The sequence below is a fragment of the Rhipicephalus sanguineus genome, chromosome 11 (assembly GCF_013339695.2).
Source record: "Rhipicephalus sanguineus isolate Rsan-2018 chromosome 11, BIME_Rsan_1.4, whole genome shotgun sequence".
In the NCBI taxonomy this organism is placed as follows: domain Eukaryota; kingdom Metazoa; phylum Arthropoda; class Arachnida; order Ixodida; family Ixodidae; genus Rhipicephalus; species Rhipicephalus sanguineus.
Window position 1 is genome coordinate 38089209 of NC_051186.1, and position 27889 is coordinate 38117097.

At 45.6% G+C, this 27889-nt stretch overlaps 1 protein-coding gene across 17 annotated transcripts in view; it reads left to right on the forward strand.

The window, feature by feature from the left end:
* Positions 1-78: 78 nt before the first annotated feature.
* The window catches only part of LOC119374954 (serine/threonine-protein kinase VRK1), a 60040-nt gene continuing 32229 nt past the window's right edge, over positions 79-27889 (forward strand). For 4 of the 17 annotated variants that reach the window (XM_049411013.1, XM_049411016.1, XM_049411020.1 and 1 more), the window contains exons 1-11: positions 79-160; positions 8381-8553; positions 11215-11361; positions 13803-13858; positions 13946-14015; positions 15731-15927; positions 17296-17394; positions 19607-19736; positions 21427-21547; positions 22626-22684; positions 25811-25986. In XM_049411013.1, coding sequence (XP_049266970.1) covers positions 8505-8553; positions 11215-11361; positions 13803-13858; positions 13946-14015; positions 15731-15927; positions 17296-17394; positions 19607-19736; positions 21427-21547; positions 22626-22684; positions 25811-25986 — 1104 coding nt within the window. In that variant the 5' untranslated portion in view covers positions 79-160; positions 8381-8504. Of the gene's footprint in view, positions 161-8380; positions 8554-11214; positions 11362-13802; positions 13859-13945; positions 14016-15730; positions 15928-17295; positions 17395-19606; positions 19737-21426; positions 21548-22625; positions 22685-25810; positions 25987-27052; positions 27101-27889 lie in introns of all 17 variants that reach the window. The other 13 variants (XM_049411009.1, XM_049411015.1, XM_049411017.1 and 10 more) reach the window with 6 other exon arrangements.

Genomic DNA, 27889 nt, shown 5'->3' on the forward strand with positions numbered 1-27889 from the left:
CATCAACAACTTTCTCTGGTTTTTGAAGAAAATGAAAGAAAGTGCCTCGCGGCCTCGCGCCCACTTGCTTACACCCTGCTCGCGCCGCATCAGCGCAACGCGATTGGGTCCGAGACTTCAGGTGCTATTTGAATCAATGGCGGTAGGCCGGACTTGAAAGGTATGTGTTAATTTTTTTTAACCATTTAGCTCCTTCTATAGCGCGCGAGAAGGGTTTCAGAAGACTCGTTAAAACACGGGCTACCCGTACTGCGCCGCAGCCGTGGCTGACATCACGATCGGGCAACGGGTACCGGTTGTTTTTTTCTCCGCTAACGTCACAAGTTAGGCCTAAGCTTGACGGTAGGCTTAGCGCGCCTTCGCATTCGAATTGTAAACCCGCACGACTCTCTTTTGCGCCTTTGCGACGCAGTTTTGAACCTTTCGTTTGGCCTCTGCCGAAGTCCTTTGAGTCTTCCATCAACGCAACGCGCGCACTGCGCAGCATCGCCGACCTATTGGTACGTTTTACGCGGTCTATCTCTTTGTTCGGGTGTTTGAAAAAAAGTAGTACTGGTCTGTCTGACGGGTTCGGCTGGTTTTGTTTCGATGCGGTGCTTTGGTTTTGTGCGCCTCTTGTGTTTGGTCTGCATCATGTACCCCGCGAATTGGTCGCGGTCCTCGCTGTGGGACTTGCGATGCGATGCCGCTGGTCCGTTTGGCAACGATCGGTGAGCCAGCGTCCGTTTAAACGACGGCGCTACCGAACGCACCCCGACTACCGGCGTTTCGTTAGACGGTAGAAAAATAGTGCCGCGACCTCCTTAGCAGGCGAGTGTGTGTCGGTCACTGCCCTCCCGAGCAGCGTGGCCTTGTTCTCGTGAGTTATTTGCCGCGAAAGACGTTCTCCAGATAGCCCGTGTTTATGGGCGCGCTGCGGATTCGTTAGAAAACCTTTCGTCATGTTCGAATTTGGGTTTACGTTGTCGGCCCTTGCTGACAGTTGCGAGGGTTGACTTTGCGTTCCTCCACACCCGACGCATCGTAACTGGAGACTAATTTGAATCGATACCGAACACGCATTGGAAGAATCCAGCAGCTAGGCGCGTTCCCATACCGACTACTGAAGGCGTTCGTAAGATGGGGTGATAGCATCTTTTGTGTTCTGAAGAATGCGGCTCACTTCACGTTATCATGCCCGATTGTGAAAGTCGCGCGAATTTAGAGATGCGGGGCTCCATAGTTTATTTGGCACGGTTTCGTGAAGATTTGTGAGCTTTTTGCGGCCTGGTGGAGGAACTTGATGGGTCCCTTGTACAACCCATTTGCAAGCCTGCAATAAGCATTAGTTTCCGAGTCATGAAGTTTCTTTCCACCTCTGATCAGAAAACAAAGTGGTTGCCACAATGTCAGCATGTCAACTTTTCCATGTTCTTCGTTATATAAGCATCGCTCACACACTTGGAGATTTAATTTTTCACATACTTCACCTTGCTTCTTGCAGTGTTCACGACATCGGCAGCGTACAACTGGTTCCATGCACTGTTTGGTGTCCCTATCGAGTAACACATAGGCTAGTTACGAAATATCATTTTCAACTAGTGGTCTCGTGAAGAATATGAGACCACTTGTTGAAACGTTGACTCCAGCAACACCCCGTGTTCAAGAATATTCATCTCTTCAAGCGTCCATCTTCCCCTGAACTTCTGCCTTATTTACGTAGACTAGCTGGCATATTTGTTCACGTTTTGCTGCTATACACCACACCAAAACAAGTCTCAAAAGTCACAAGTACATAACTTAGGCCCGTATTCAAGAACAGGACATAACTTTCGCAAAAAGTGGACTTGTGAAAGTACGAGGAAAGTATAAGTTTGGCGAAAGTGTCGGAAGCTGCATTTAAAGCTCACTTATGAAACTACCACTTTCCTGGATACGTAGGGCTCCTGGGAACGAGGTTAAAAAAAGTTCATTTTCATTAAATTAAGCATGAATATATGATTCATGTTTGCCCAACACTGGATGTAAATGTTCCAGTCATTAAATCGTACATTGCATTAGAAGCAAAATAAATATTGCTTGCTGTTGTCACTTCTTGAGCTTTCGCCTGGCCACAACTAGCAGTCATAGCTCAGTGGCCGTCGCTATAAAGTAGCTGTCACAAGTTATTTTGTTGTCTACAAGTGTGTTTTTTACTCTGGTGAGATATCGCGTGCAAAATGAACGGTTTGTTGGTCGCCTTACGTGCATTGTGCTTCCAGCACCCTTTTTCAGCATTTTGTGTATTTCGCTAACTTCTTTTAATTTTCTAAGCGCCTGTGTGTCCATTTTTCTTAATAAGGGTAGCGCTGCCATATGGGAGGAAGTGGCAATAAAAAGTCACAGTTTCGTCGCAAGGGCGAATTAATGAATGCGATAGCAAGAAAAGCGGTGCGTGATGGACGCGCTGCGACTACCGTGCGTCCATCACTACCCGGCAGCTACTAGACAGTTTTAATTTCACGTACGTAGGGACTTCTCATACGCAAACGTGAAAAGTACACGTACGTTACGTGCACGACATGTGAAACGCTTTTAGCTACACGCACGCGACGTGCGGTGAGAGCTACCACGTAGCTCCATCTGCTGAGAATCATGAACACTGCGGTAGCTTGTTCGAGCGCCCCCGCGAGCAGACAGCGGAAGGGCAAGGTTCTCCCTGCGCAAATATAAGAAGAAGCGGGAGAGCTGGCCAACGCCTTTAAGTGCGCCCGCCGCGCTCCTAGCGCCATCTCGCTGGTAATGAAGAAACGCTTATAAGCGCCTCCGTCTCGGAGGACTGCAAACGGTAAAGGGTGTGTATATAACGCTCGCCGTTAGCTACCTGAGGGATGTACGCTTTGTGGAGTAGTGCTTAGCGCACCGAGCTGCGAATTCAGAGGTCGCTGGTTCGATTTCGCGCTTCGGAAACATTTTTCCGATTTATTTTTCTTTGGGATATTGATGTATATATACATACTTATACATATACGCAGCATGACGGCGGCGACGGCAAAAATCAGCCGAGACTGTCCATATAATTGCTATCGCAATAATAAGATTTTGTACAGGTGAGCGTATGTCACCTGCTTTTGTTGAACAGTTTTAGTTGGGCGTTGCAGCAGGGTGCTGTGGATGCAGGCTGCCAATGGATTTAGTTGGGCAACATGCTGCCAGCCATTTACAATGAAAGCCTGCGCCTGCAGAGCTGCTGCGGACGCTCGATAAAGCTGTTTAATAAAGCGAGTGAACGGCACTCGCCTGTCAAAAATATTTCACGCGTGTCATCGACCTTTCCCTTTCGTCATCGTTGCGGTGCAGAGGTAGCATTTGAAGCAGGTGAACTAGATGGCATCGTAGCACTTCATTGGCTTCTGTTGAACCCTGAGTACTGGTCGCAACAGTGTCCCAAACTTGTATGCATAGCCTTCAGTTATTCCGCCAATGCGGTCAAAGGAATCCGTAAACTGTGAGACCGCCATTGTAGTAGCCAGCCATTTTGGTCAAGATAAGTGCAGGTTAAGGTAGATGGGATGCTACCTTAACTGCTACTTAACTTTTCTTTCAAGACTTAAGTGCCGAGAAAAGCTACACTTAAGTGCAAGGCAGGTTCTTGGAAGGTGTTAAGGGCCAGTCACACACTGAAGTATAAGGTTGGTTCTTCAATATGTGCCTAGACATGGTGCTCACACCCTGCTCGGCAGCATCTGTCAGACCTTTTGTGCACTGCACTTAACTTAGGACTATATCATAATCATCTCAGCTTTGCATTAGGTAAGCCTCATGCACTCCAATTCCTTTCCTCGTGTAAATGTGTCAGAGCTGGCATTCTCTGATAAATTTAGTGTTTGCCATGTTGTCTTAAAGTGTTGCTAGATTGCTCACATGCTGGCCACATGCCAGCTGTTATGACTGCAGTTCTGCTTAGGAATTTTGTTGCGCATTCATTCTCGGAGTTGAAGTCTCTTCATAATGATAATAGTCACTAGCATGACATTATAAGAAGAGGCAACTATGGGAAGCTTTATAACGCTTCCTGCTAATTTTGAGGACGTGGGTTCAATTCCCAGCCATGGTGGCTGCATTTCAATGGGGTCATGCTAAAGCATGTTAAAGAGTCCCGAGTGGTCCCTGGGTTGTTTAACATGCTGAATCCAAACGTGTCGTGGCTTTGCCATGTGAAACCCAGCAGTTATGATAATTTACAATTTCAAGGGAGTTCTCCAGCCTTTGTCCGCATGTGTTTCTTCTCTTGTGCTTGTGTTCTAACTTGCTGGAAGCCTTTGCATTGTCATGATTTGCCAACTGGCCCAGAAAACGACACTGCTAAACACTATAATTTAAAACACTTAGCTAGCGTTACTGTTTTCTGGATTCATTACATCTTGTTGTTTATTTCTCTGTAGACGAACAGGCTAGGCAAGGTTTGTATACGACAAAGCAGTCTTGTTTTTTTTTTTTTTTCTTCTTTTTTTAGTCCAGCCCAGCTTTAATCCTCGCTATTGTCATATTCATATTGGGTCAGTTGACTGTATTCTTGTGTATGCAGATATCTGGCACACCGTGCTGTTGCAACTGCATGCTAGCTGTGTCAGTGTAGTACAATGTAGATGTATTTAAAGGGGCCATGACGTGGTCAACCAACAATCTGCTGTTTTCGGCAAACAATAGTTGTAAAGGGTCTATTGTGCCTTTGCATATATGAAAAATGGACTGTGAAAAAAAATTCCGGTGCAAAATGGGCCCTAGAAGTTGCCGGCCATAAACCCCTGCGACCGCCATATTGCCATGGTGTGCGATGTCACGTGCTGCATGTAGCAAAGCCAGCGTCTTCTACCCAAGTTTGAGCCTTTGCAAATCGTTTGATTTCACTGCCAAGCTGAAGAAAGCTGAAATAGCTCGATTGCATGCGCAGCTGTTCCGTGGTCAGCCTCCTCCCGACCATCCTACACCACACGCATAGTATTCAGATAGCTAAAGACTCTTTATTCGCTACACTGAAAAGAGACCAAATTTGTAACCTAGCGCAAAGCTTCATTCTCGACGACGGCAGGCTTACATGTGACTTGCGGTGTCAAACTAGTGCTTTCTTCTTGCTGTGAGGCAGTTTATTACACGCAATAACCGTCAACGTAATAACTAGAAAATTCCGACTTGTACAGGCCCTTGCACACTCGTCTGTTTTTATGTCAGATTCCCTACTAACAAAACAGATACAAGCAAGAAGTTATAGCAGCGACAGCAATAGGATTCGAACACAAGCCTCCAACATGGCGCCGAATCGGTAGAGTCATCAAAACTCCAACCGATCGCAGCAATTTTGCATAAGGTTTTTAGACGACTCGTACTCTGGTCTCAGCAAGCACACGCATTGTCTTTCGCATTGAAGTCTTGCCAACTGAGACCTATTGTTTGAATGCCCTAAATAGTTCGGGGTGTAAAGGTGTTTATCAAACGCTGGCATAAGAGTCGACCGGTAACTTGATCAACTCAGTTCTTAGACCCTGAGAGCAAGTGGCATTCACGAGCGATGCGCGGTAGGGAGAGACCCACTAAATGTCACTGGAGAGGATGACCCACTATAGCGTTCATTCCTCTTCGCTACTGGGGTAATACCTATTCGAACAAGCTAGTTCTCTGTCACAGCCTTTTGATGTCAATAGTGCCAAGTCCGATAAATCTTCAACAGTCTCCCAGTCTTTACATGTTCTACATGTGATCATTTCACACTTAAAGGCACACTAAAGGCAAATATTACGTCGACGTTGATTGTTGAAATAGCGGTACAGAAACCTCATAGTGCTACTTTCATGCCAAGGAAGTGCTTATTTTGAAATCAAATCGCGTTTTAATGGTCTGCATCGCGTTAGCGCATTTCAAATCACCCGCCTAAAAGCGGTATTTCGCACGTCACTGTTGCCGTGCCCAACGTTGCCCGCCTTTACTGCGCGGCGGTGTGCACCATTCGGGCATCCGGCAACACCACATGCATGCGGCATTTTGTAAAACTTCCTGTCAGAGCGACTTTCACGAGGAGCGTGCAAAACACACGCGGCAGTACGCGATACCAAAACTACCACTGAGACGCGACCGCGTGAGCAAAGCAGGGCGCCGGGCGAAGCGCAGTTCGGCGAAAACGGAACTTTTGAACCACGCGTGCCGTTCCCCGTGGCAACACCAAAGAGGTTCTTTTTTCCATGAATCGAACAGAAACGAACAAGCAGCATTTTATTTCCGTAATTACGAACTGTTAAGCTACTGTCAAAGCATTCCATTCTGGCAACCACTTTTGTAGGTTCCTGCATTTATGAGCACATTTACAACTTGTGTTGCATTGCAGCTTGTTCACTAACCAGCTGTGTATCTCGCTTCCCGCTTAACCCTTTGAGGCGCTTTGTATACATTTGTGTACACCACTTTGCTTTGCAATTTTTGCTGACTAGTGGCTAAGAAAGTGCAATATGCGAGCTTTGGGTTAATTGAACCTCCTACACAATAAATGTGTCATTAACTTCATTTTGCAGCGTACTCTTGAATATGATCACTTGGTTAAAGGCACTGCAATGTTTGACGAGTTGTTCGACGTTTTGCCTTTTGCAAGTCACGTTAAATGTAATTTCTCTTTGCTCAAAATGAATATAACCGAAAACAAAGTTGCAGTATATTTCTAACCTGGGATTTGATTCTTTTTATGCAAGAATAGAATGTGAATGACTTCAGGATAAATAGATATTTGATTACATTTTCATTCACATTAATTAGTAAGCAATGCACAGATCAACATATTATGGCATTATTTTTGTTGCAACAAAGCAGGGGTCGGCAACCATTTCAGGCGGAGGGCCGCGTTGCATGTAGCCGGCAGGGCGAATAGGTATGTCGGGGAGGTAAAAAGAAAAAAAATTTGGGTGAATTGACATTAACGATTTACAAAACTGGAATATAAACCAGATTTACTTTCAGCACACGTCACAATGTTCAGTTTATAAAAATAGGTGACTAGCGAAACGGAACAAAAAGAACTTTCAATGTGACTTTTGGTGTTCTTAGCCAACTTTCTTAGTCAACTCGCTAATATCTACATCAAGGTTGCTCACCAACAGATGCAGAGTCTTGATTGGGGCTAATTGGGCGGTGGGGGGTGGGTTCTGACGTGCCTGGGGCCGCATAATACTGCCCCGTGGGCCACAGGTTGCCGACCCCTGCAATAGAGTATTGAGGGCCTTGAAATAATGTGTAAATTTGACACATTTGCAGACAGTTCATCTTAGGTTGCGCCTGAAAGGGCTAATTTTAAAAAATTGGGTTTGCTAAGTATGACTGCAGGGCCAGTTTACACCCAGTGTTCGACCTGTACCTTTTGGTCGACATACCAAGACATAGAACCATTGTGAGCCAATGTAGCGCCTACATCGTTCCTGCCATCCCTTTCGCTGCATTAAGTGATTTTGTGTAAGCTAAAGATGTAAATTGGGTCACCTGTTTTAAATTATCACCCTGAAGCTGGCTTTCATAATCGAGAAGGGGGGGCACAAATCAAAGTAGTGTTGCTTTTTCACCTTGGTGTCATGAATATTAACTGCAACCACTAAACTGTATGCTACCCGAATTCTTGTTGGTTAGTTTTTCTTTTATCAGTGAAGATGACCTATGTTGTCTTCTATAGGAGTGTAAGACTGAGTACCAACTTTATGCTGCATTCTGATCGACTTGTATCAAGTGATGCTTTTGTCTCGACGACAAAAATGCCTCTCGAACCGATTAGTGGCATGATGCCCCACCCCACATCACGCGATGCATTGGCAATCTCGTTGCTTACCAGAAATCTTTTCACGTGAATGGGAACAATGACCGTGACAAGAAGTGGACAGTATGAGCACCTGCTCACAACCAGTTTCAGAATAAACTTGACAATCACTAAGGTCTAAAACAATCTGGAAGGTTCCCAGACATTCCGGCACGGCTTATGCTGAGTGGTGTGGTTGAATGTGTAATAGGCCGGTCATATGAATATACGGAAGAAAGTCTGGCAGTATTAAAACATGCTGTACTAAAGATAAACTAGAGTATTTTGCATTCGGGTAGCGTACAGCCCACTGCCTAGAGCTTACTCTAAGGGCTGTGTTTTGCTGTAACGCATTATTAAAAAAAAAGGAAATAGAGTTTCATTGCATGAGTACTGTACATAGTATCTTCATCGCGTAGCAGTGTGCCACCGAAGTGATACTCTGTGCACGTAAGTGCAGTCACTCAAAGTTGCACTAATTTGTCAACGTGGCAGGGGTCTTGGCATGCATCTGCCTGTTGCCTTGTTGCCCGCCAGCCCAGTTGAGAACTCTGGTGTGCATTTCGTCTCACTCGCTGGCCACCCCTTCTCGCGCAGGTCTGGTCCTCTGGAAAGTCGACAAGTCAAAAAGTGCACAGGCCAAAATTGGAGTTATCTCCTGAATGCTTGACGGTGGTGGACCCTCGTGACAGCGTCCGAGCACCCCCAAAGCAAAACTGAAATGCCCAAAAGAGCACCTCCCAGCACCGTTGAGCCACCCAAGAAGAAAGGCAAGTGTTCTTTTTGTTGCAAATGGCTGGATACCAACACTGAGATCCGATAGTCAACTCGGACTTTTTGCTAATTGAATTAACCCGGCACAATGCTTCGGATTTGCCATAAAATTTCACTAATGATTCACTGGTTTCTTCTCGTGCTAAAGTGGTCCCAACAAGAAAAAAAAAATTTCATCAACTGACAGGCCAAGCCATCAAAGGCCTAGAAAATGTACTGATAAGCGTGCATGCACTCTGAAAAAGTATGCACAAAATTTTTAAAAACTAGTTTAAATTCTTACTGTGCCCTGATGTCACAACACAGTATGAGCTTATCGTTATTTCCCTTCTGGCATTAACGGTGTCATTAAACAAAAAAGCAATAAGGAAGAAAACTTGCGGCGAATATCTGTGAAGGGAACCGTCATTGTGCGCGAAGCGGTTAGTGTGACATAGGCGTAGCAGTATACAGATAATTTTATTACGTTGTAAAAGCCAATAGCCAACGTTAGTCAGATCTAGCATTATGTGAATAAACCTGGTAGGTCTCGCGCAGCGACACTGGTCTTGCAATGCAGCCGCACTGTAAAGAAAGTCTTGTGTCATAGTTAAATCGCTGCGTTACTATCTGGGCATTATTGGTGTTGTCATGAGCAAGCAACTGTCACCTATCTAGTTAGATTTGTGAAAACTTTGTTCAATCTGAAATACCTCCAGCGTTGATGTTATTCTACTAACTGGTTGCTAAATGTGCAAAATTTGGAAATGGGAAACCACAAAAGGCGCACATCCAAATTTTGCACATCTAGCTGTCAGTTAACAAAATGAACTAGCCCTTCAATACATTCTAATTGCAGTATTACAGTCAAACCCCGCTACAACGAAATTGACGGTGCTCGGAAAAATGTTCGTTGAAGCGAACATTTCGTTGTAGTGAAATCGAAAAAAATATGGCTGACCTGAGCTAGTAGAACAGTGAAACTTTTATTTCCAATATTCAAAAAGTGTCTGCTGCTTCCTTTGCGTCCCCAGCAGCGTTACGACGCGATTCTCATATATGCATAGCGACGTCACGTTGAAAAGCACGCAGAAACAACGGCTTCCGCGAACGAATCAAACAAGCACGGGCGCGCAACACGAACTGCACAGTTGCACCAACACGCTAACACTGGCTATTCGCCGACAACGGCGTCATGCAGGCGTGCTATCGCGGAGCGCTGACTTACGCCTTATTCTATGCTATTCTTATCCACCACTCGCGGCTGGCTGATCCCGTTGATAACGCGGACGAATTGTTGCTCCGACCACCGGTCGCACTGGCCAAGCGCGAAAAGCATGAAAAGCATTGGCATTGGAAAAGGCACCATACCGCGACTGCACCCCACGGCTGCTCGCGTTGATAACGCGGTTGTGGCGGATGTACCGTCGCTCTGACCACTAGCGAAGCGCAAAAAGCGCGAAAGGTATTGGAAAGACATCGGAAAAGCTATCGTTTCGCGATTGCACCCCAGTGTCGACAACTGAGCTTTGGCTTCGGGTTGTCTGCGACTGAGAAGCAACTCAAGCCAGTTGCGAAAGCAGGGCAGTCTGATCGCCGTCGCTATCAAGCAATGGCGGCCCCCATGCTCAGTCAACAGCGGCGGTTTCTGGTGGTTCCAACACGCGATTCAGACATTGAATTCGTATTTTTATGTTCTAAAATGCATCAAAATGTCGAGATTGTGTTTATTGCACGGTAGATTAAATTTTTGAGCCCGAATGGCATCGTCAAATTTCGTTGAAGCGGAACGGCAGCAGAAAAAGTGTTCGTTGTGGCGAGCATATTTATGCATTGACTCCTATGGACTGTTGACGGGGAACCGAGAATTTTTCGTTGTACCGGAAATTTCGTTGAAGCGGAGTTCGTTGTAGCGGAGTTCGACTGTACTGATTGCGAAAAGACTTCTGTCGCATTGTTGTCGGTGCTTGGCTGATGGAGAATTCAAAAGTGTTTTGTTGTGATGGAAAATATTATTGTAGCGGGTCTCAACTTTACTCGTAGATACTTTACCCTTAGATGACTGTTTAGGTGTCCAAGTTGACGCATGCAGGCAAATGAGGTCTGCGAAATCCCGCAAGGTGGTAAACTGACAACTCGTTTGTAGCACGAAGCCATATGGAGATCCATACAGACTTCTCAGAAAGGAAACCTTCTAGTTGGAGAAAAATTCGTTCTGGTCCGGGAGATCAAATCCAGGACCAATGCCTTTCCGGGGCAGTCACTCTACCAGTTGAGCTGGGCTGGACGCTACAGCTAGCAGTTCGCCCTCACACTGTCAATAGCTAGCATTTTGTTTAACTCAGTTGGTAGAGTCATCATGGTTATGATGATGATGGATGATCTACATGACCTTGTGGCCAATCACATACACTCGCACGCTTACAGCTTCGCTACCGGGCAGATTTTTTGCTGTGTTGTAACTGGCTGAATTTTCTTCAGCTAGAAGCTTTCCTTTTCCAAGAAATCTACGTGGATTTCTTGGGAAATTGACTTCTTTGTGGCTTCATACTACAAATGGATGGCTGTCAATTGTCCCTTTCATGCAGTCAAATGTGGGAATGGAAAGTCTATTTTGGTCTGTTTTCAAACCACTGCACTCTCACTGAAGATCTGGCACGTTCGGTTTGTTTTTGCAGCCGTGAAGAAGGCACCAAGGGTAGCTGCCAATGGACACCGGTTACCAGATCCCCTGCCTGCTGGTGAGGTCCTCACGGACCTCTTCAGAAAGCAGTGGCGCCTCGGCAAAGCGGTGGGCTTGGGCGGATTTGGGGAGATCTACCTAGGTGAGTGCGCGCTTACACAAACTTTCTATCGTGTGAGTAGCCACCTTTGGGCCACTGATACTGACAGTGTGTATGTGATTAAGCGAAAGCTGTGGCTATGGATAGTCTTGGCTAGGTTTTCAGCCTCAAACCAATTGTCACAAAAGGGTAAGTGTTTCCTGTAGAGATTTTTTTGACAAACTTGATGCGTTTCACGAGCACTGCCTCGCCTCCCGGAGTATGTATGGAGTTTGACCGGCCGTTGGCCCAAAGCAATCGTAGTTTGGTGAGTATGCAACGTGAGTGCTGGAAAGACCTGCAAGATCTACCTTGGTACTAACAGATGACTTTCTCAGGTGTGCCTGTTGCTTGCTCGTTACTGGGAAGCCTTTTTATTATTTTGTTCTTTTTGTTGGAGCTGTTGTTTTCGTAAGTATGCTCACGGCATGTGAACCCTTGGAGCCTTCATGGACATTCGGGAGAGGTTTTCTTGCATGAAACAGTGTGGTGAAGTTTTCTGAAGATGTCCACCATGGGAACCACAACACTACAAAGGCGTGCGCACCCTCGTGCCATGGATCTTCCAGAGTTTTGGCCAAGTCTCTGCTCCTTGTGTGCTGTCGGACCTGCCCTTTGAAGCCGTTTGGCAAATTTTGTGGGAGAACAGAGTTCAGGTTGGCCGGTGCATCAACAACTGCAGATCGCATGATCAAAAAAGAAAACGCACCTGTTTGTGTGTTTGTGCGCACCTCACTTTTTCTGCAATACTGCCGACTGTCTGGAAATTTGAGAGCTCGTAAACTTCTGGTGCATGTAAATGAACCAAGGTGTGAATGGAGTTCATTGGCCATAAGTTCAAAAATTTCGATTTGTAGCTGCATTGTTGCATGTGGATGAATCGTGTACTTCAAACACTGGACTGTATTTCACTCAACGGTACCCAGTCATGCACGAGTGCTCAATGGCACAGGTTCTTGAGGAGGAGGAATTTAAAAGAAAACGTATTTGTATTTGTCACTTTTTATTGTTTCGCCACGGTAACTTTTGAAAGGGACATTTTTTTATCGACAGTCCAAATAGTGAACTGCAAGGTGAGGTTAACCCTCAAAAATACATTGCAAGATTTCATGGAAGTCTTGTGGTCGAGGAATATCTGAGGGAAACTTCATGGAAAGATTCTGCAAACTTGCCGAAAGTGGTCGCTGTGATCTGAAAACATTCTGTTGCTCATGGGTCTGCGTTTGCCTCTGCTAGTGTACTGTGCATATCCTGCAAAATTCGTGTGCTCTGGGCAAGGTTGTGTGTGTTTTTGCCCCATTCTCCCTTTCTGTGTTTCACATCCAGGAAATTATGACTTTTAATGTTTAAAGATTAGCAGGTATGCATTTCTCAACAGGTTGAGTCATTTATATCAAGACTTTAAAAGGGCAACAAAGTGCAGTTTAACTGATGCACTAGCAAACAAACGCAAGGCGTTGTGTTTGTGCAATCTCCACTGTAGTTTGCGCAAGTGCTGAATTGCACAGGTTCTCGAGAAAGAAAAGTTATGTGTATTTGTACTTTTTACTGTTTGGCCACAGTATCTCTTCAAAGAGACATTTTTTATCAACAGTCTGTGGGGTTAACCTGAAAAATACATTGCATGATTGCATGGCCGGTTGTTTGTAACGCGCAAGTTGTGTCTTGAAATTTTCCTGGTTGCAATTGATCGGTTTCTTTGCTCTTGGAAGCAGATGAAGCACTCGAAACAGAAGCTCATATCATGTGTGAGAGATATTTGGAATAGAATTGTGCTTGACCCTTGGACGCTGTATTGATTCGGCGATGTCTTAATTGCACGTGCAGCTTCACGTGTTGGAGCTCCTCTGTACCTCTTGCATACCACGCTTGATTAGTTGAATAAAGCACTTTATTTTTTGCCCATTCTTGTAGTGTATGTCTTCCTTTGCTGTGGTTCTGAACAACCCAGCACAAACCCCGTCGATTAACGATCCAACCACTTGTTGTACGGTGCTGTTCTATATGGGCCCTAAATGTTCTGGTATTGAATGCTTTAGAAGGATTAAAAGGTCGTCCAACATTGGGTAATGTTTTCGTAAGTCTTAATGCAGTAGACACCCTTTAAAACAAACTTCAAAGGACCACACAAAACTAGGACATCGTTTGAAAGTCTCTTCTTTTTGTGCTATTCACAATCGCTGGCGTTTGAGCAACAGCAGCTTGCGACGGTGACACACGACGAAATAACGCCACGATGCAGGTCGACTGCAGGTGGCGCTTGCATACGTACGTAAAGGCTTGTGAGTATGATGCCAGTTTGTCTTTCGTGTCAATTAATGGAAAATTGAATAAGAAGTCTTAAATTATTAATGGGGTTTGTCTTAACGGGTGTCTACTTCACGTGCGTATTTACCTAATGTGACCTCTGTTTGCTTTTTTTTTCCTTCCTTTCTCGTCCTCAGCATCTGACGAAGTCTCCAAACCCGTGGATGCCAATGCGGCGTACGTCATCAAAATTGTGAGTGGTGAGCCGGCCTGTCAGCTTTGAAGTTTATGTTGGTGTGTTCTTGTTCGCTGAGTGAAGTGCCGCTACCTGTGTTCCCAGGAACCTCACAGCAACGGCCCACTCTTCACTGAAATCAACTTCTACCTCCGAGTGGGAAAAGCTGAACAGAGTGAGTTCTTTTGTTTCAGAGGCAGCTTTGTCTATGCGTCATTTAAAAGTACTGGAACAGAAAATTTTGCATGTTATTTTTTTTCTCTTGCAATAAGTATCCAATGACCCACTTATCAGGGTTGGAAACCCCACTTTCGTGATAATTAATTCGGAGATGTTCTTAGAACAGCTAGTCTCAAGTTTCGGTTGTGTGTGTGTGTTTAACACCACTGGTACACGGCTACATGAGACAGCCGCCAAGGCACGTACCGTAGCTTTTGTTCAAATGGGTTTAGAGCATCCGTTCTTGTTTTACTGCATATAGTATTCATTCCAGGTTATTGTGATGTGCCGATTTGCTTTAACACTCTCGCGGTTTGGAAGTAAATCTCCTAACATTACAAAACCTATTTGATATTTTAAATGCTACATGCTGTATTAGAACAATAATTGCACGTTTGAAGTCAGGACAAAAATGCACAAGCTGTGAAAGTTTCATAACAATCTATCAAACAAAAAACGTTTCGGTAGCAGGGTCTCCCCTTAATTGTCAAGTTGGAAGGCAGTTGACTTGCCGGAAGTGATGCAGTGTGGCTTGCGAACATTTGTAATTGATGACGAGAATTCAAGCAAAGAGGTATAAATGCAAGCCATGCAATATTTGCATTAATTTCAAGTGCATTGCATTCAAAGTGAGCAGGGGAAAGTCATGTTTGTTCTTCTTGTTTCTCTGGTAGCACAAGGGTAGCTATTAACAAAATATGAAGAGGGGACCCCGCTTTGGAAGCATATTTATTTTAAAGACGATAGTCTTTCTTGGGGAACTTAAACGCACAAATTTTGGTCTGTCTGTCTGTCTTCCTGTTTGTCTGTCACCCAATTCAGCCATCTTAAACTGGTAGCGCCGTTCATACTTGTGAACATTGTCGATCAAAAAGCAAATGTTACGCATATCTGATACACAACATCAATACATAAGTATTGGGTAGTGTGTTCCTTTACTAGAAAATACATATATACTTAATTTTAACGACCTTAGTGTTTCATAGGCTGTGCTGAAAATGCTAGTGTTTTTTGGGCTTCGCTGCAAATGCGACGCTATGAGCCAGATGTGGCGATTCAACATAGAGGAGGACTCATGTAGTACGATACTCTTCTGCCGTTCAAAAACCGTACCTATCGAAGCAACGCGAGCACAGTTTGCCCTTGCTCAAGTGATCGGGCCCTGTGGTCGCTGATCATGAGAGTACGCAGCGTAGTCGCGAGGGACCGTTTTCCCTCAGTGGCGTGTCGCCGTGAGCCCTTTGCCCGCGGAGACGTGCTAGCGGCACCCTGTGTATTGTATTTTCGCCCGTGGCGTGGTTAAGCCTGTATTGCTTCTCCCGCTGCGGCGTTGTACTGCGTTTTGTGATAAAATGTTGCGGATTTCGAGAGCAGTACTGTGTACTCGGCGCCTCTGTTGCGCCCGAACGTACATGTGCAGCGGCGCGCTAGTTCACGCGAGGCGGCGGCAAACGCGGCCTTGTGGCTCGCTAAGTCCGAGTCCACGCTAGTGGCCTTGTGGCTCGCTAAGTCCGAGCCCACGCTAGTGGCCGTACTCCTGTGACATACGTGCTCACTACAAAGTTTCTTGAAATTCTGCTCAGAAACACAAAAAAAAAAAAGATTTGTAAAGCAGGGCTTTAAAACTTTTAGTAATAAGATGTAAGACTCCTTGCTGCCTGCATCTTGCAGTTGATCAGTGGGTGAAGCAGAGGAAGTTGGATTACCTCGGCATGCCCCGCTTCCGAGGTTCCGGCTCTCACGAACACAATGGCGTGAAATACCGGTTCATGGTGATGGACAGGTTTGGTGAGGACCTGCAGAAGATCCTTGACCGGCAGGGCAAGACTCTTCCCCTGAAGACTGCCTTCAGCCTCGGGATGCGTGTGGTGAGTGTGTTTACCTCTCAGCAGTCTTAAAGGGAAACTATCGGTTTAGATTGAAATTGCAATTTGAGAACTTTAATGTCGTTTGCCATCATAGGCATATTAACAGAGGAGAAAATGAAGGTCGATGTTCCATTTTTAAATTTTGCACCACAATCTCCGTTCTAAAATGAATATTTCGTATTTTGGCGACATTGTCTCCACGAAATTTTTTGAAACTTGGGGTGAATTCGAGTGGCGGTTTCAGAGTGGCCGACGAACTCTGCGCTGGAGCACTCCGTTCCGGCACAGAGCAACCGAAGGAAATCTGCCAATGGAACACGAGCGCTCCCGCCAGAGCAAATGGTAGGGGGCGCCAGGGCACACCTCCTTCGCAAGCGCCCAGCATTCCTTTTGTTTCGCTCTGTTTTCGCCTTCACGGGCGCGAGCGGAGATCACGGGCACAGTTGGACAGCGCATTGTATCGCACACGTGGTAAGCCACGCTCTGCCCACGCGAGGGGAACTTGCGACTTCCGATCGAATCCGCCTCTTTTCATGGAGTAAGGAGAGCTGCTCCTTTTAGTGAATCAGGCGGTGGAGTTGCTCTAGATCTGCCAGTGAAACATACAGGGAGCATTCTCAATCTGCCAAGGGAGCAGAAAAACTGCCACTGGAAGCGCTCCGAATCTGCCAATGGAATTTGTGAGTGGTACGGTCACGGGGTCGTGACATCGACGAAGGCAGCAGTCGGCGTGTCCAAAATGAAACTTTATTTGGCCAAGCTTGTGGCCGGGAAACGGAAAGTGAGTCTACAGCAATACATGCTGTACACTGATAGCGGCAAACAGAGCGTTGGCCGTCGATAAAACTGATCTGCAGCGAGGTGCGTCTGCATTTATACATGCGACGTCGAACATTTGAGCCTTATCGCTGGTGGCCGCGTTAGATTCGGAATAATCTCAGCCGTTCGCATTTTCGCGCTCAATCCTATAAGAAGATTCTAACGCAATCTGGAAGGTTCCCAGACATTGGGGCGTGGCTTACGCAGGGCAGCGCGGCTACGTGTGCAACGGACTAGTTACATAAGAATAACAAAAGTGTGCATGGCAGTATGTTAAGTCTCTGGCCCCCTAAGAGGTTAATGTACTTAATTGTTTCCAAGTAGGAGCTACGTAGGCCTTAATAGACTGCATCAAAATCTGTGATAGGCGATTAGTGCGGGAATTTTCAGTGTGGCATCGCCCCGTGGAACCTTGTTTGCACATTTTCTCGTGGCAAGCGTAGGTATTTTGCTATTGTGAAAGAGTACTTGACTAAAATGAGAAATCATTTTTCTCTTGAATGTCCCTTTAAGTTGGATCTGATCATATATTTGTCTATCCCAAAACAGATTGACGTGTTGGAGTACGTCCACAGTTACGAATATATTCATGCCGACGTCAAGGGATCCAACCTTTTACTAGGTTTCGGCAAAGGCAACGAAAACAAGGTGGGTAGAAGTGGGAAGCCTGTCGTTGGGGTTCTAGCATGAATATTTTCAACAGTTTTATGTTAAATGGACCTTGCAGCGATTTTGGCAATTCATTACAAACCCATTGAGCTGGTAGTGTAGGTCCCTACACAGACCTGAGCTCTCTACAAAAGATGCATAATTGCCAGGTTTAAAGAGACACTTAAAGTGAAGCAATAAATCAGTTTAGACTCGTAAATTACTCTTTCAGAACTCTATTATCATTAGTTCCACCATCATAGTACAATTATTAGAAGAGGAAATAATCGTCAGTTTCATTGTTTTAGTAATTTCGTGCCGAAACTTCAGCATGTAGGCACCTGTGATCTCACAAATTTCAAAGTATTTTTGTGTATTTTGGCCACATTGATTCAGTGAAGTTTTCTGAAACTTGTAATGTTAAGATTAACTTAGGTCCCTCAGAACACAATGTAAAGAATTTTTACCAATAAACAATTGCATAGGCACTAGCAGATGCCGTTAATCTACGACACCACAGAGGGTTGGTGCAGTTCAGTGCAGGTGGCAGTATCACCTGCATTTCATTTTTGCACATTTTCTCGCTTACCTGGCGTTTGCTCGTGTTAAGAGTGGGGTTTTCGGCATTGTAAAATTGTAATTTACCAATACAAGAGAAATATTTTTTCTCTTTAGTGTGCCTTTAAACTCTGAATGCTACAGATCACAGCAGCATTGCCACACTCAAGGCCAGCCTAGTTTCAAGACCCCACTCACGTGACCCATTTTGATCGGCATCTTGGCGTTTTTAAGGTGAAGAAAATGCGAGCAACACTGGGGAAATGTGTTGGTCCTGGTTTCAAACCCCAAACCAGGACGAATTTCTTTCGACTGGGAAGCTTTCTTTCTGAGAAAATCTGTGCAGATTTCCTCATAGCTTCGTGTTACAGACAACTGGGTGCCTATTTTTCCCTTTGGTGTCAAATTCAAGAAGGGCAATGTCTATTAGCACAAAGCCAAGACGTGATGGGAATTTCTTCTTGACGCATTGCATGTCTGGCTTCCGGTAGGTACAGCCATTTCCCATACAAGGTCACACATTCGGTCGAACCCTAGCTATATGGGAGGTTGCAGGTGTTTATGTATCTGGTTTGCTCGTATTCTTGTGGTTTCATTTACTTTATTGCTAGGTCTGTTAAATTCGCATGCACCACCTATTTGTTTCAGCAGTGCAGCAATCTGAACCGCATTATTTGTTTCAAAAGTTACAGGAAAGGGGCAGCGCTGGTTCACTATTTTCCTGCACCAAAGGGCTCTGCAACACTTTTCCAAGTGATCGTCGAGTGACTTCATTAAAGGAGTTTATTGCCTCACGAATCGACAGCCGCAAAAATTTTTCAAGTCCGTCAAGTACGAGTGGAGTTAGAGATTTGTCACACACTGCAATTGCTTTCCCTCTTCTCTCGTCCCGGCAAGTGCGCTGAAAGCTAAGCAGGGAGGGGTGGCACGGGAGAAAGAAGTTACGCGCGTGTCGTGACCTTGAGGACACTTTTTTTTTTCTTTGAACGCGCGGCTTGCTTTCAGTGTGATCACACGCATACGTGGCTGCCACAGTAACTGTGCAGCTCACCATACTTAAATCGGCCCATGGCCGTGTATTTGGGTGTATGGCATCATTTTTAGAAAAAAGCGGGAATGATTTTTAGTTCACTTTGAGAATTAATAGTAAATTCCAGGCTGTGTGCTGCACTGTAACGTTTGGCTTGTGTGTTCTCGGGAGCCTAGACTACAGAGCGGCAGCGTTTTCTGACCATGCTAAAAAAGTGTTGAAGGGCCCCGTCAAAGGTGCCGGTTTGGTGCAGGCGTGCGCGTGCATACTAGCAGCGCAGCACTTCAGCGTATGCCCTGTTTTAGCTTCACTTGCGTGCATTTACTGTTTGTATGCAACCTAGGGTGTGTTTCTATCTAGTAAGCCATTCACATTCACATATATCCAGTTTCCTGCCTTTCAAAGCTACGTGGATGCCGTACATTAAGCAGACAAAAGTAATGCCTGCACCTGGCCATTTGTTTCTGGTGTCTGACTGCGCCATTGAACTTGAGCTGCACGATTTCTGAACTTCTCGTGAACAGCCGTGAACCGCTTGAGATTGGTGGGGGTGAATCGAACTGTTTCTTTGCTTTTGTGTGTTTGTGTCGTGGTCCGAAAAAGACGTTTATTACCTCCGACCAGGTGTACCTGGTGGACTTTGGTCTGGCCTGTCGGTACACACAAAACGGCAAACACAAGGAGTACAAGGAAGACCTCAGGAAGGCGCACGACGGCACGATCGAGTTCACGAGTCGTGACGCCCACATTGGTGGTGAGTTGTCCGTCGCTACCCCCTCCACCTTTTTCTGAAGCTCTTGGCCGAGAGGAGAGGGTTGTGGCTAAATGGAGCTCACTTCAGATTACCATATTTTGTTGCGTATAGCCCGCACAAAAAACACTGAAAATTTGGTCGCTAAAGTCAAGACAAAAAAAATGCAAATTTCGGTGTGCAAGGTGGCCTCATGGCAATATGCTGGGATAGACATTGAGGATGTGGGTTTTATGCAAGAAAATGCAGCATATTACGAGCAGTAAGGCTGATTTCGGTATGTTCGTTCATAGTTCCTAGAAAGTGCAGCGCGAATAAAACAAGATACGAAGAAAACGTGCATCAGATCACGAGTGCCGACTAACAGCTGGTCTTATTTACACCAGGACATTTCCAATCCATGTTGTGATATGGCACATAAATAGGCAGGTTTTGGTGCAAATAAAATCAGTTGTTAGTCGGCACCGAGAGCTGGATTTTTTTGGTGTTCGTTTACTTTGGAGGATTGACTTTCTAGTGCGTGTTTTTTTTACGTTTATGTATGTTATTTTATAGATGTCCTAAAGGCTGCTTGTTGATGTAAAAGCATGAATGTGGCCAGGCCTTCTTGAGTTCTCACTCACTCATAAAATTGGCATTAAAGGAATTTATTCGTATGCGTGCTCCACTCCATGCCTGTTTATTATGTACGGAAATGCTTGTGCTCCCTAATACAGTAGAACCCCGCTGATACGTTTTTGAAGGGACCGTAGGAAATAAACGTAAGAGCCGAAAAACAGGAAAAACGGCAAAATATTTAGTGGTACAGAATTTTATTTCAATTCTTACGAGCAGCACGAAAATTGGCGCGCTCAACCGCGATCTAGTCGATGGATAGAAACGCGGAGCTTAGGACAGCCTCATCCACAGAAATGTAATCAACGTATGTGATTTTTTTAACACCAAGAGCTGTAGGTATGAAAGAACTAAGCACACGCAATCACGACCGGCGCGGCGAGTCCGACCGCGAACCGCACGCACGACCATGCGAGCTCCAGCCAGCTCGAACTCCTCCCGTTCTCCGACAAATAACGATGATGATGAGTCTACGCCAACGCGATGGCAGAAGTGAATGCCAATCTCGAAGGCCTTGCTTTCGCAAGCAATTACGTCATACACGCCATGTTTGTGCAATACAAATCTCAAAGGCTATGCTTTTGTCAATAGTAAATGCCAATCTCGAAGGCCTTGCTTTCGCGAGCAGTTACGTCATAGACGCCATCTTTGCAATTTGAATCTCGAAGGCCATGCTTTTGTTTGAATCAATTGAAAGATTCTGTTGCTTGCGCCTCTCATGCGGCTAATATTACGGTCAAACGAGGCCAAGCTGCGTGAAAATGCACCACGGCCGCTCTCTTTGGTAGTCACTCGGTCGGCTCCGAGCGCACTTCGCGACGTATCATACGGGAACGGTCCGACAGTTACGACGTAACAGCGGGGTTCCCAATACATTGTATCCTATGGGAGCTATGCCGGGACCGGCGGAAAACGACATAACAGCCGGGAAAACGCAGCAGTGAGAAACGTAACAGCGGGGTTCTACTGTATCTACAAAACAGTCCTGCCATTGTCCAATAATTTGATATTGCTACCGGTGCATTGCCTTTCGAGCATTCAATCATTCGAAGATTTTCACTCTCTCTTTCGTTATTAGCGCACTCGCGAAGGGGTGACATAGAGATCCTGGGATACAACCTGCTCCAGTGGCTGTGTTGCCGACTTCCCTGGGAGGACAACCTCAAGAACCCAGAGTACGTCAGCCAGCAGAAGAGCAGGTACGTCCTCTGGAAACTTGGCGTTTTGTAGGCCCCAAAATCGCTCGGCTACTGCACATCTGTTCCTTTATGTATGGCCTCACTGGTGTGGTGTGTAGTTCTTTCTTTCTTTCTGTCAGATTGCACAATGCTCCCTCCTAACTTTTTCCTTCCTCGATGCAAGGAATTGGACCTTCATCCACATGCTTAGTAGCGCAGCACTTCAGTTGCTGCAGGCAACAACGATGGTTGTGTGTTCGTGTCCGTGCAACAATGAAATGGCAACATGTAATTACTAGTCTCCTCGATAAAGATTACATTGTCGTACCATTGTTGGAAAATGGCGTTTACATATACGCACGCAACCGGTGCACCTTCGGGGGCCACATTTCTATGCGCTTGCCAGTGCCGGGCTTTTCGTGTGCGCCGCCGCCACCACGGCCACTGAAATCCAACTCGTAACAAGCTTCACGTGAATGTAAAGGAGTGTTGGAGCTCATTACGCTGCATGTTTCGGGATCTAGGAACAATTTTATCTGAAGTACTTGCAGTAAGCATCAGTTATTGGTGAGGGAATGGGGAATGCAAGAAGGCTTGCATGCATAGGTGTATAGCTGCACGATAAGAAACCTCAGGTGGACTGATCTAAGTGGGGACACTGTTCTTCAAACTTTTTTTTTTAATTCTCGATCAATTTCGATGAAACTTGTGAAGCTTATGTATGGTATTTGCATGCGTATTTGAAATATGCAGTTGTTTTTTTAGTAGAATATGTAGTTTTTAAATATTGGACATTTCATGTGTGTTTCTGGGAGTTGCGGAGTAAATTAGCATAACACAGTAGTAAACTGAAATGAGACCTGTATGCAGTAAAACAAGACTGCGTGTTATAAACTCATTTGCTCAACAGTTATGTGAAACATTTGTGAGCGATAATCCAGCTCGAGAATGAACAAGGTAGAGGTGCCAGCATACATTCTGTGGCTCTGTCTTCCCTTCCTTTTTTTTTTTCCATGTGAGGTTACAATAAACGCATGAGCCTCTGTACTGCTCACACTAGATTGTTTGAGCATTAGTTTTGTGCATTTTACTTTTTCAGGCTGATGGAAGACATCCCCTTGCTGATGAGCAAATGCTTCCCCCATGGGGACATTCCATGTGAGTGGTGATCCGTTCACTTGTCTTCGTGGTTTTGATGAGAACTTGCCACGTGCAGTCAAACCTCTCTTAATTTGAAGTCTCATAACTCTAACCAACGGATAATTCGAACTGTCCCATTAGCCTACACCTACGCATAATCATTTGCAATTGTCTTTTTGTGCGTGTGCTTTGAGAAGCTACAGTCAGTTGCAACTTGAGAAGTCCAGAGAAACCCCGCCCAGATGACCGAAGCACGACAGTTGATCGCTTTCACGACTCAAGGAATTGTCCCACTCATGCACTCGGTAACGTTCTTCGAAGGCGGTATCAACGGCTATCCAGCTCGTGACGTCTGTCTGGACCACTCGTGCACCCATTGGTGCAGGCTCGTGCAGATCTGCCTTTGCGGAGGAAAGACATGGACTTCTAAAGTTGTATTTGACTGTCGACCGTGCTATTAAGGGGGGACGCGGCTTTCGTATCGCGAAAAATGGCAAAAAAATCGATTTTTTGAAAATCACATTTTCAGTTTCTGTAGCCCTTTTTATATCCGATTCCAAAATATCTTCACCGAAAACCGCGTAGAAGTGCTATAAAAAAATTGTTGCGCCTACCGAGGTGGCGAAAATTATTGGGGAAATCGCAAAAAAACACTGATTTTCAAAAAATCGTAGCTCCGCAACGACGCCACCGGGCGCCGATATCTTGGGCTCATCGGAAAGCGCATTTCTCCGTCTTCAAATTCCGCGCCGCAGCTGGCTCCTCCCTTCGCAAACAAGCGCACAAAAAGCAAATGTTCGAAGGTCGTTTCGAGCCCTCCGATTGGCCGCGTCCGCCATGTTGCCCCAGCGCGCCTCGCCATTGGTCCTATGCTCGCTCCGGGAGATCGTCGTCTGCAGCTCGTGCGTCTCGAGCTCACGGCTGTCGAAAGTCGCGCTACTTCGTTGCGTGTTCGCAATCGCTCTGTGTTCACGGCTCGACGATAACTTTGAACAAGAACTACGTTTAGTTTGGAGCTACTAGCGGAAGCTCGGTGGGATTACGATGGCGCGCCGCACTCGTAGCGAACATCGCAAACGCGCGTCTCGGACCGACTTTCTAGCGTTGACTCGTCGGATCCGTGGTTGGAGGTTCTGCTTATGCGCACTTCGGACGTCGTGACGAAGATGATCGCAGGACGACTCTTGTACTCGCGACCACGCCTTACGAACTTTGAAACATCGGGCACCGCGGCCGGCGCGTCTACTGCTCGGAGTCGTCACTAGGCCTAACTCCGCTCACGGCGTCGGCACGCGAGACGAACCTCGAACTTTGCGGGCAAGAGCAACGCGTTAGCGGACTCGCGGCAGTGTGCTTCTTCGCAAGGAACGAAGCGCTTCCCCCGCCGGCTTCTCGGTACAGCGGATGGTCATCTTACGCATCGGCAGCGGACCCCACGGCCAAGCTCGTCGCGCAGCGGGCGCGCGTCGGCGTCCCGCAATGCGAGGCCAAACACGTTGCGCGCCTATTTTTCGTCGCCGCACCTAGGCATATTGCGCATCGTCACCGAATGCCGCCACCCAGCACATCGCGTGCTGACTTCCCGGACTATGCGGCCGAGCACTTAGAGGTGAAATAAAGCACTGTTGATGCAATTTAGGCGCGCTTGGAGCCGTGCGTGGTATCGCCGTAAGCGCTCATGAATCATCTGAAAAAATAAAAGCCTCGCAGAAAACCGTGTCCGCGACCGGGTGAATGATGAAGCGCATCGCAGGCGAGGTTTACAAATTAGCTTGACGAGTGAAACAGGGAGATGAATTCATATCTGCCCAGTTCGCGTCTTGAATAAACTGCTAAGGAATTCCTATTCCACCAATGTCTTGGCCATAATTGCCTGTTATTTAGGAGGAAGGGATAGGTTGTCATGATGAGAGCCGCTCTTAGTATCCTATAAAAATGATTCAATGATCAATTGCAATCAAGACTGTTAATTATGTTAATGAGAGCATGAATAAAAGAAAGCTGGCAAATCATCATAGTACATGACCTACTTGCATTACAATATCTTGTTTTTGTCATGTCTATTACACCATTTCATAACTTCGTTTAAAAGTCATGCTACATGTTCTTTGCATATCAGAAAAGGATTTTAAGAAAAAAGAAAGAAAACAAAGGCACAACAGATGAAAGGCCACATGTGCAGGAGGTCCAACCTTATGAAACACCTTAAAGATCACTATCTTCTTGTGTTTTAGAGAAGCAAGGCACCTCAAACTAGAGACAGGGCACTCAAGAAAGTGCACATTACGAAGGACTCAAAAGATTACGACCCCAGTGCCTTTTGATGAAGTAATATCGTTGGTACAACTTTAAAAGCCGTTTTCCTCAAAACGACTTTTCTTGCTTCCTGCTTCTCTTGTTCCGCTGATTTCTCACTGACCGCTGGGTCTATTTCAGTTCCGTTTTTTGTTCTATATTCCTTGAAGCACAGTTCAGGGCGTGACATTCTTGCTTTTTCAGTATGGCGTTTTGATAATTAGCTATTTGACGAGTTGCACAAAGCCTCGATGCCTGTTGCGCAGTCACCTCATGAAAAAGGAAAACTAAAAAAAAATTTGTTGCAAATAAAAAAATCTAAGAATGTCACGCCCGCAATCAGACATCTTAGAATGCATAGCACTTTGAACGAGTTTCCTATCGCATTTTTTAAGCGAGTCAGACTCGGAACAAGAGCAGAAGGTGAAATATATTGTAAATCAAAAAGTTGTAAAGATATATTCATGAAATTTCTACAGTAGCATTAAAACAACATTTCAAATAAGTGTGCCAATTTTCATCAAAATCCATGAAGAAATAAGAAAGTTGGTACCGAAAGCCACGTCCCCCCTTAATTCTTCTGAGGCTCCATGTCATATGTGTGTCACGCTGGGGCGCACGCGAAAACCAGGCTAAAACCAACAACTCGTGATTACGTCAATAACCATTGCGCAGAGAGTAAACGACGCCTTGGTAGCACCAGTGACCGTGCATGGTCAAGGCAGCAAATCAGAAAAAGAAAACGGAAACGGAAGCATTATGCCCTCAATTGTGTATTCATTACCTGAATGTAGTTCATTTAATGCATTATTAAGCAACTACAGGTGTTGACGAATGCCTCGAACACAGGCGGCATTACGGAGTTCCTCCAGTATGTGGCCTCCATGAAATTCGAAGACACGCCCGACTACAAGCGGCTAAAGAGGATCCTCGAGAAGGGCATCCAGGCGGCTGGTTTCAAGCCTGACGGCCGGCTACTATTCACGCCACCAAGGACGCCGCGGCGAAACTCCTTCTCGCCAAAGGTTTGTACCGCGCCAGATTTGTTGGCCACTCGAGAGAGTTGAAACTTGGTCGTAGCGCCGCAAGCTAGAAGTTGCAGATGTTGAAACGGAAGAGGCGCACAGAAGCACTCGCAAAGTGCTTCATGTGTGTGGGTGTTTGTTTCCTCATCTGGTTTCTTGAACGAAAGAACTGATGATGATGATGATAACAATGAACGGAGATACGGCATGGGTGATGACCACACGCCCATCATGAAGCATCAGTAACGTTACATTGTAATTATGCAAGTAAGGTGCTGTGCTTTATAACTGGTGATATTAAGTGCATTTTTTAGTGGCAACGAATGCGAAAAAGGTTTTCGAGTATGCTGTAGCTAACAGACGGTAGCCTTACGTCATACTTTTCTATTATGTGAATGAATATTAGGAGAGCGGTTGAAAACTTGTCGCCTCAATTGATTACTGCGTGCAAGTGGTCACCTGTTGGTACTTTGGCTCATTGGGCAAGAATTAGAGGTTTTGAGTTGATCAAAAGGTGTAAAACCGAATTGTGCTATGAATTTTGCACCAAAGTGAAGAAAAGCACAAACGAACAGAAGGCTCGTATATGGTATAATGTTGCCAACAGTGGTGCATACATGTAGAGGGCCTGTAAGTTAATTTGTCCATCTGCACGTAGTGTTGAACCAGAGGATATGTAAAATGTGACGTATTAGGGGTGTGCGAATTTGTTCGACACTTTGGAGCTGACTTCGACCTTTGGAACTAATGTGGTCCTCTGCCTATTTGGTCGCTCAAATCAAAAGGGTGGCTTTTTTTGAGCAAAGGCATTATCTAATGCGCAAGCTGAAACGGAATTGGAATTCTGCAGCTATAATTCATAGATCAGTGCCAAAGAATCTCCTTATCACCACATTTCGTGGTTGGGGGGTAAAAGAATCGTTTTAGGAGGGGCTTTAGGTGTTCAGCCTTTCAAGTGCTCTTTCGCACCGTAATGCTGTGTGGATATCAATGGAGTGTGGTTAATCCTCACACATCTTTTTTTCTTTGTGTCGGTGCATGTTTTTGTTTTCTGCCCACAACATAGGTGTGTTTCTGTGCCTCCCCTATGGAGCTCATGGCAAAGTGGCAACCAGTAAGTTTTGAACAACCTGTTCAGAAAAAAAGAAAATATCCTTGTTCACGCTTCTTTGTTGCAAATGGTGCATTCTCTTAACTATGCCCTAGCTGCCTTGCTGTTTTGTCTAATCTGCGGTGCACTTCGTTAGGCCTGTTGCACCACGTTGCACTAATTGTTGGTGGCTGCTAGTCTTTTGATAGAGGTCATTGCATTGCACTAATTCTAACCAAGCTTTCCAAGCCAAAGCTTTTGTCTGCTCCCAGCGTCTTTGGCTTCTGCTTGCAAAGGGCCTCTCCTATGCACTGAAAGTTTTTTTCCTGGATCTTATTCGGTTTCATCTTATCTGCTATTTTTATTCCCACTGTTTTCTGCGTGTTGGTTAGAAACGATTTCTGCACGAATTCTGCAACTGTCGAGCATGCTAATAGGACATCATTCAAAAGCGCATTGCGCCCGCATTGAACTGTTCCGTTATTATTTGAGCAAATGTCCGTGCGTTTTTGCTTGAGTACACCATGTCGTAACGGCGGCCAACGTAGCTGTGTATTTGGAACACTTGAAGTCTGCCACAAATTTGAAAACCATTAGGGAAAAAAAATGTTCGATTAGGGCATGACTTATGGTCTCACCAGATAGGTGTTCGCACACCCCTAAGTCCTGAGGTATCCTATGTTGTCGAATGGCATGTCATGCACTCCTATTCACTCAATGTTAATGTTCGAAATTGGACCTAGCTGTGCGAATGAAACCAAGTTTGTAGGAAAAAAATACTGGTTCCTTCATGGAATTCCCTACTCCTATGGT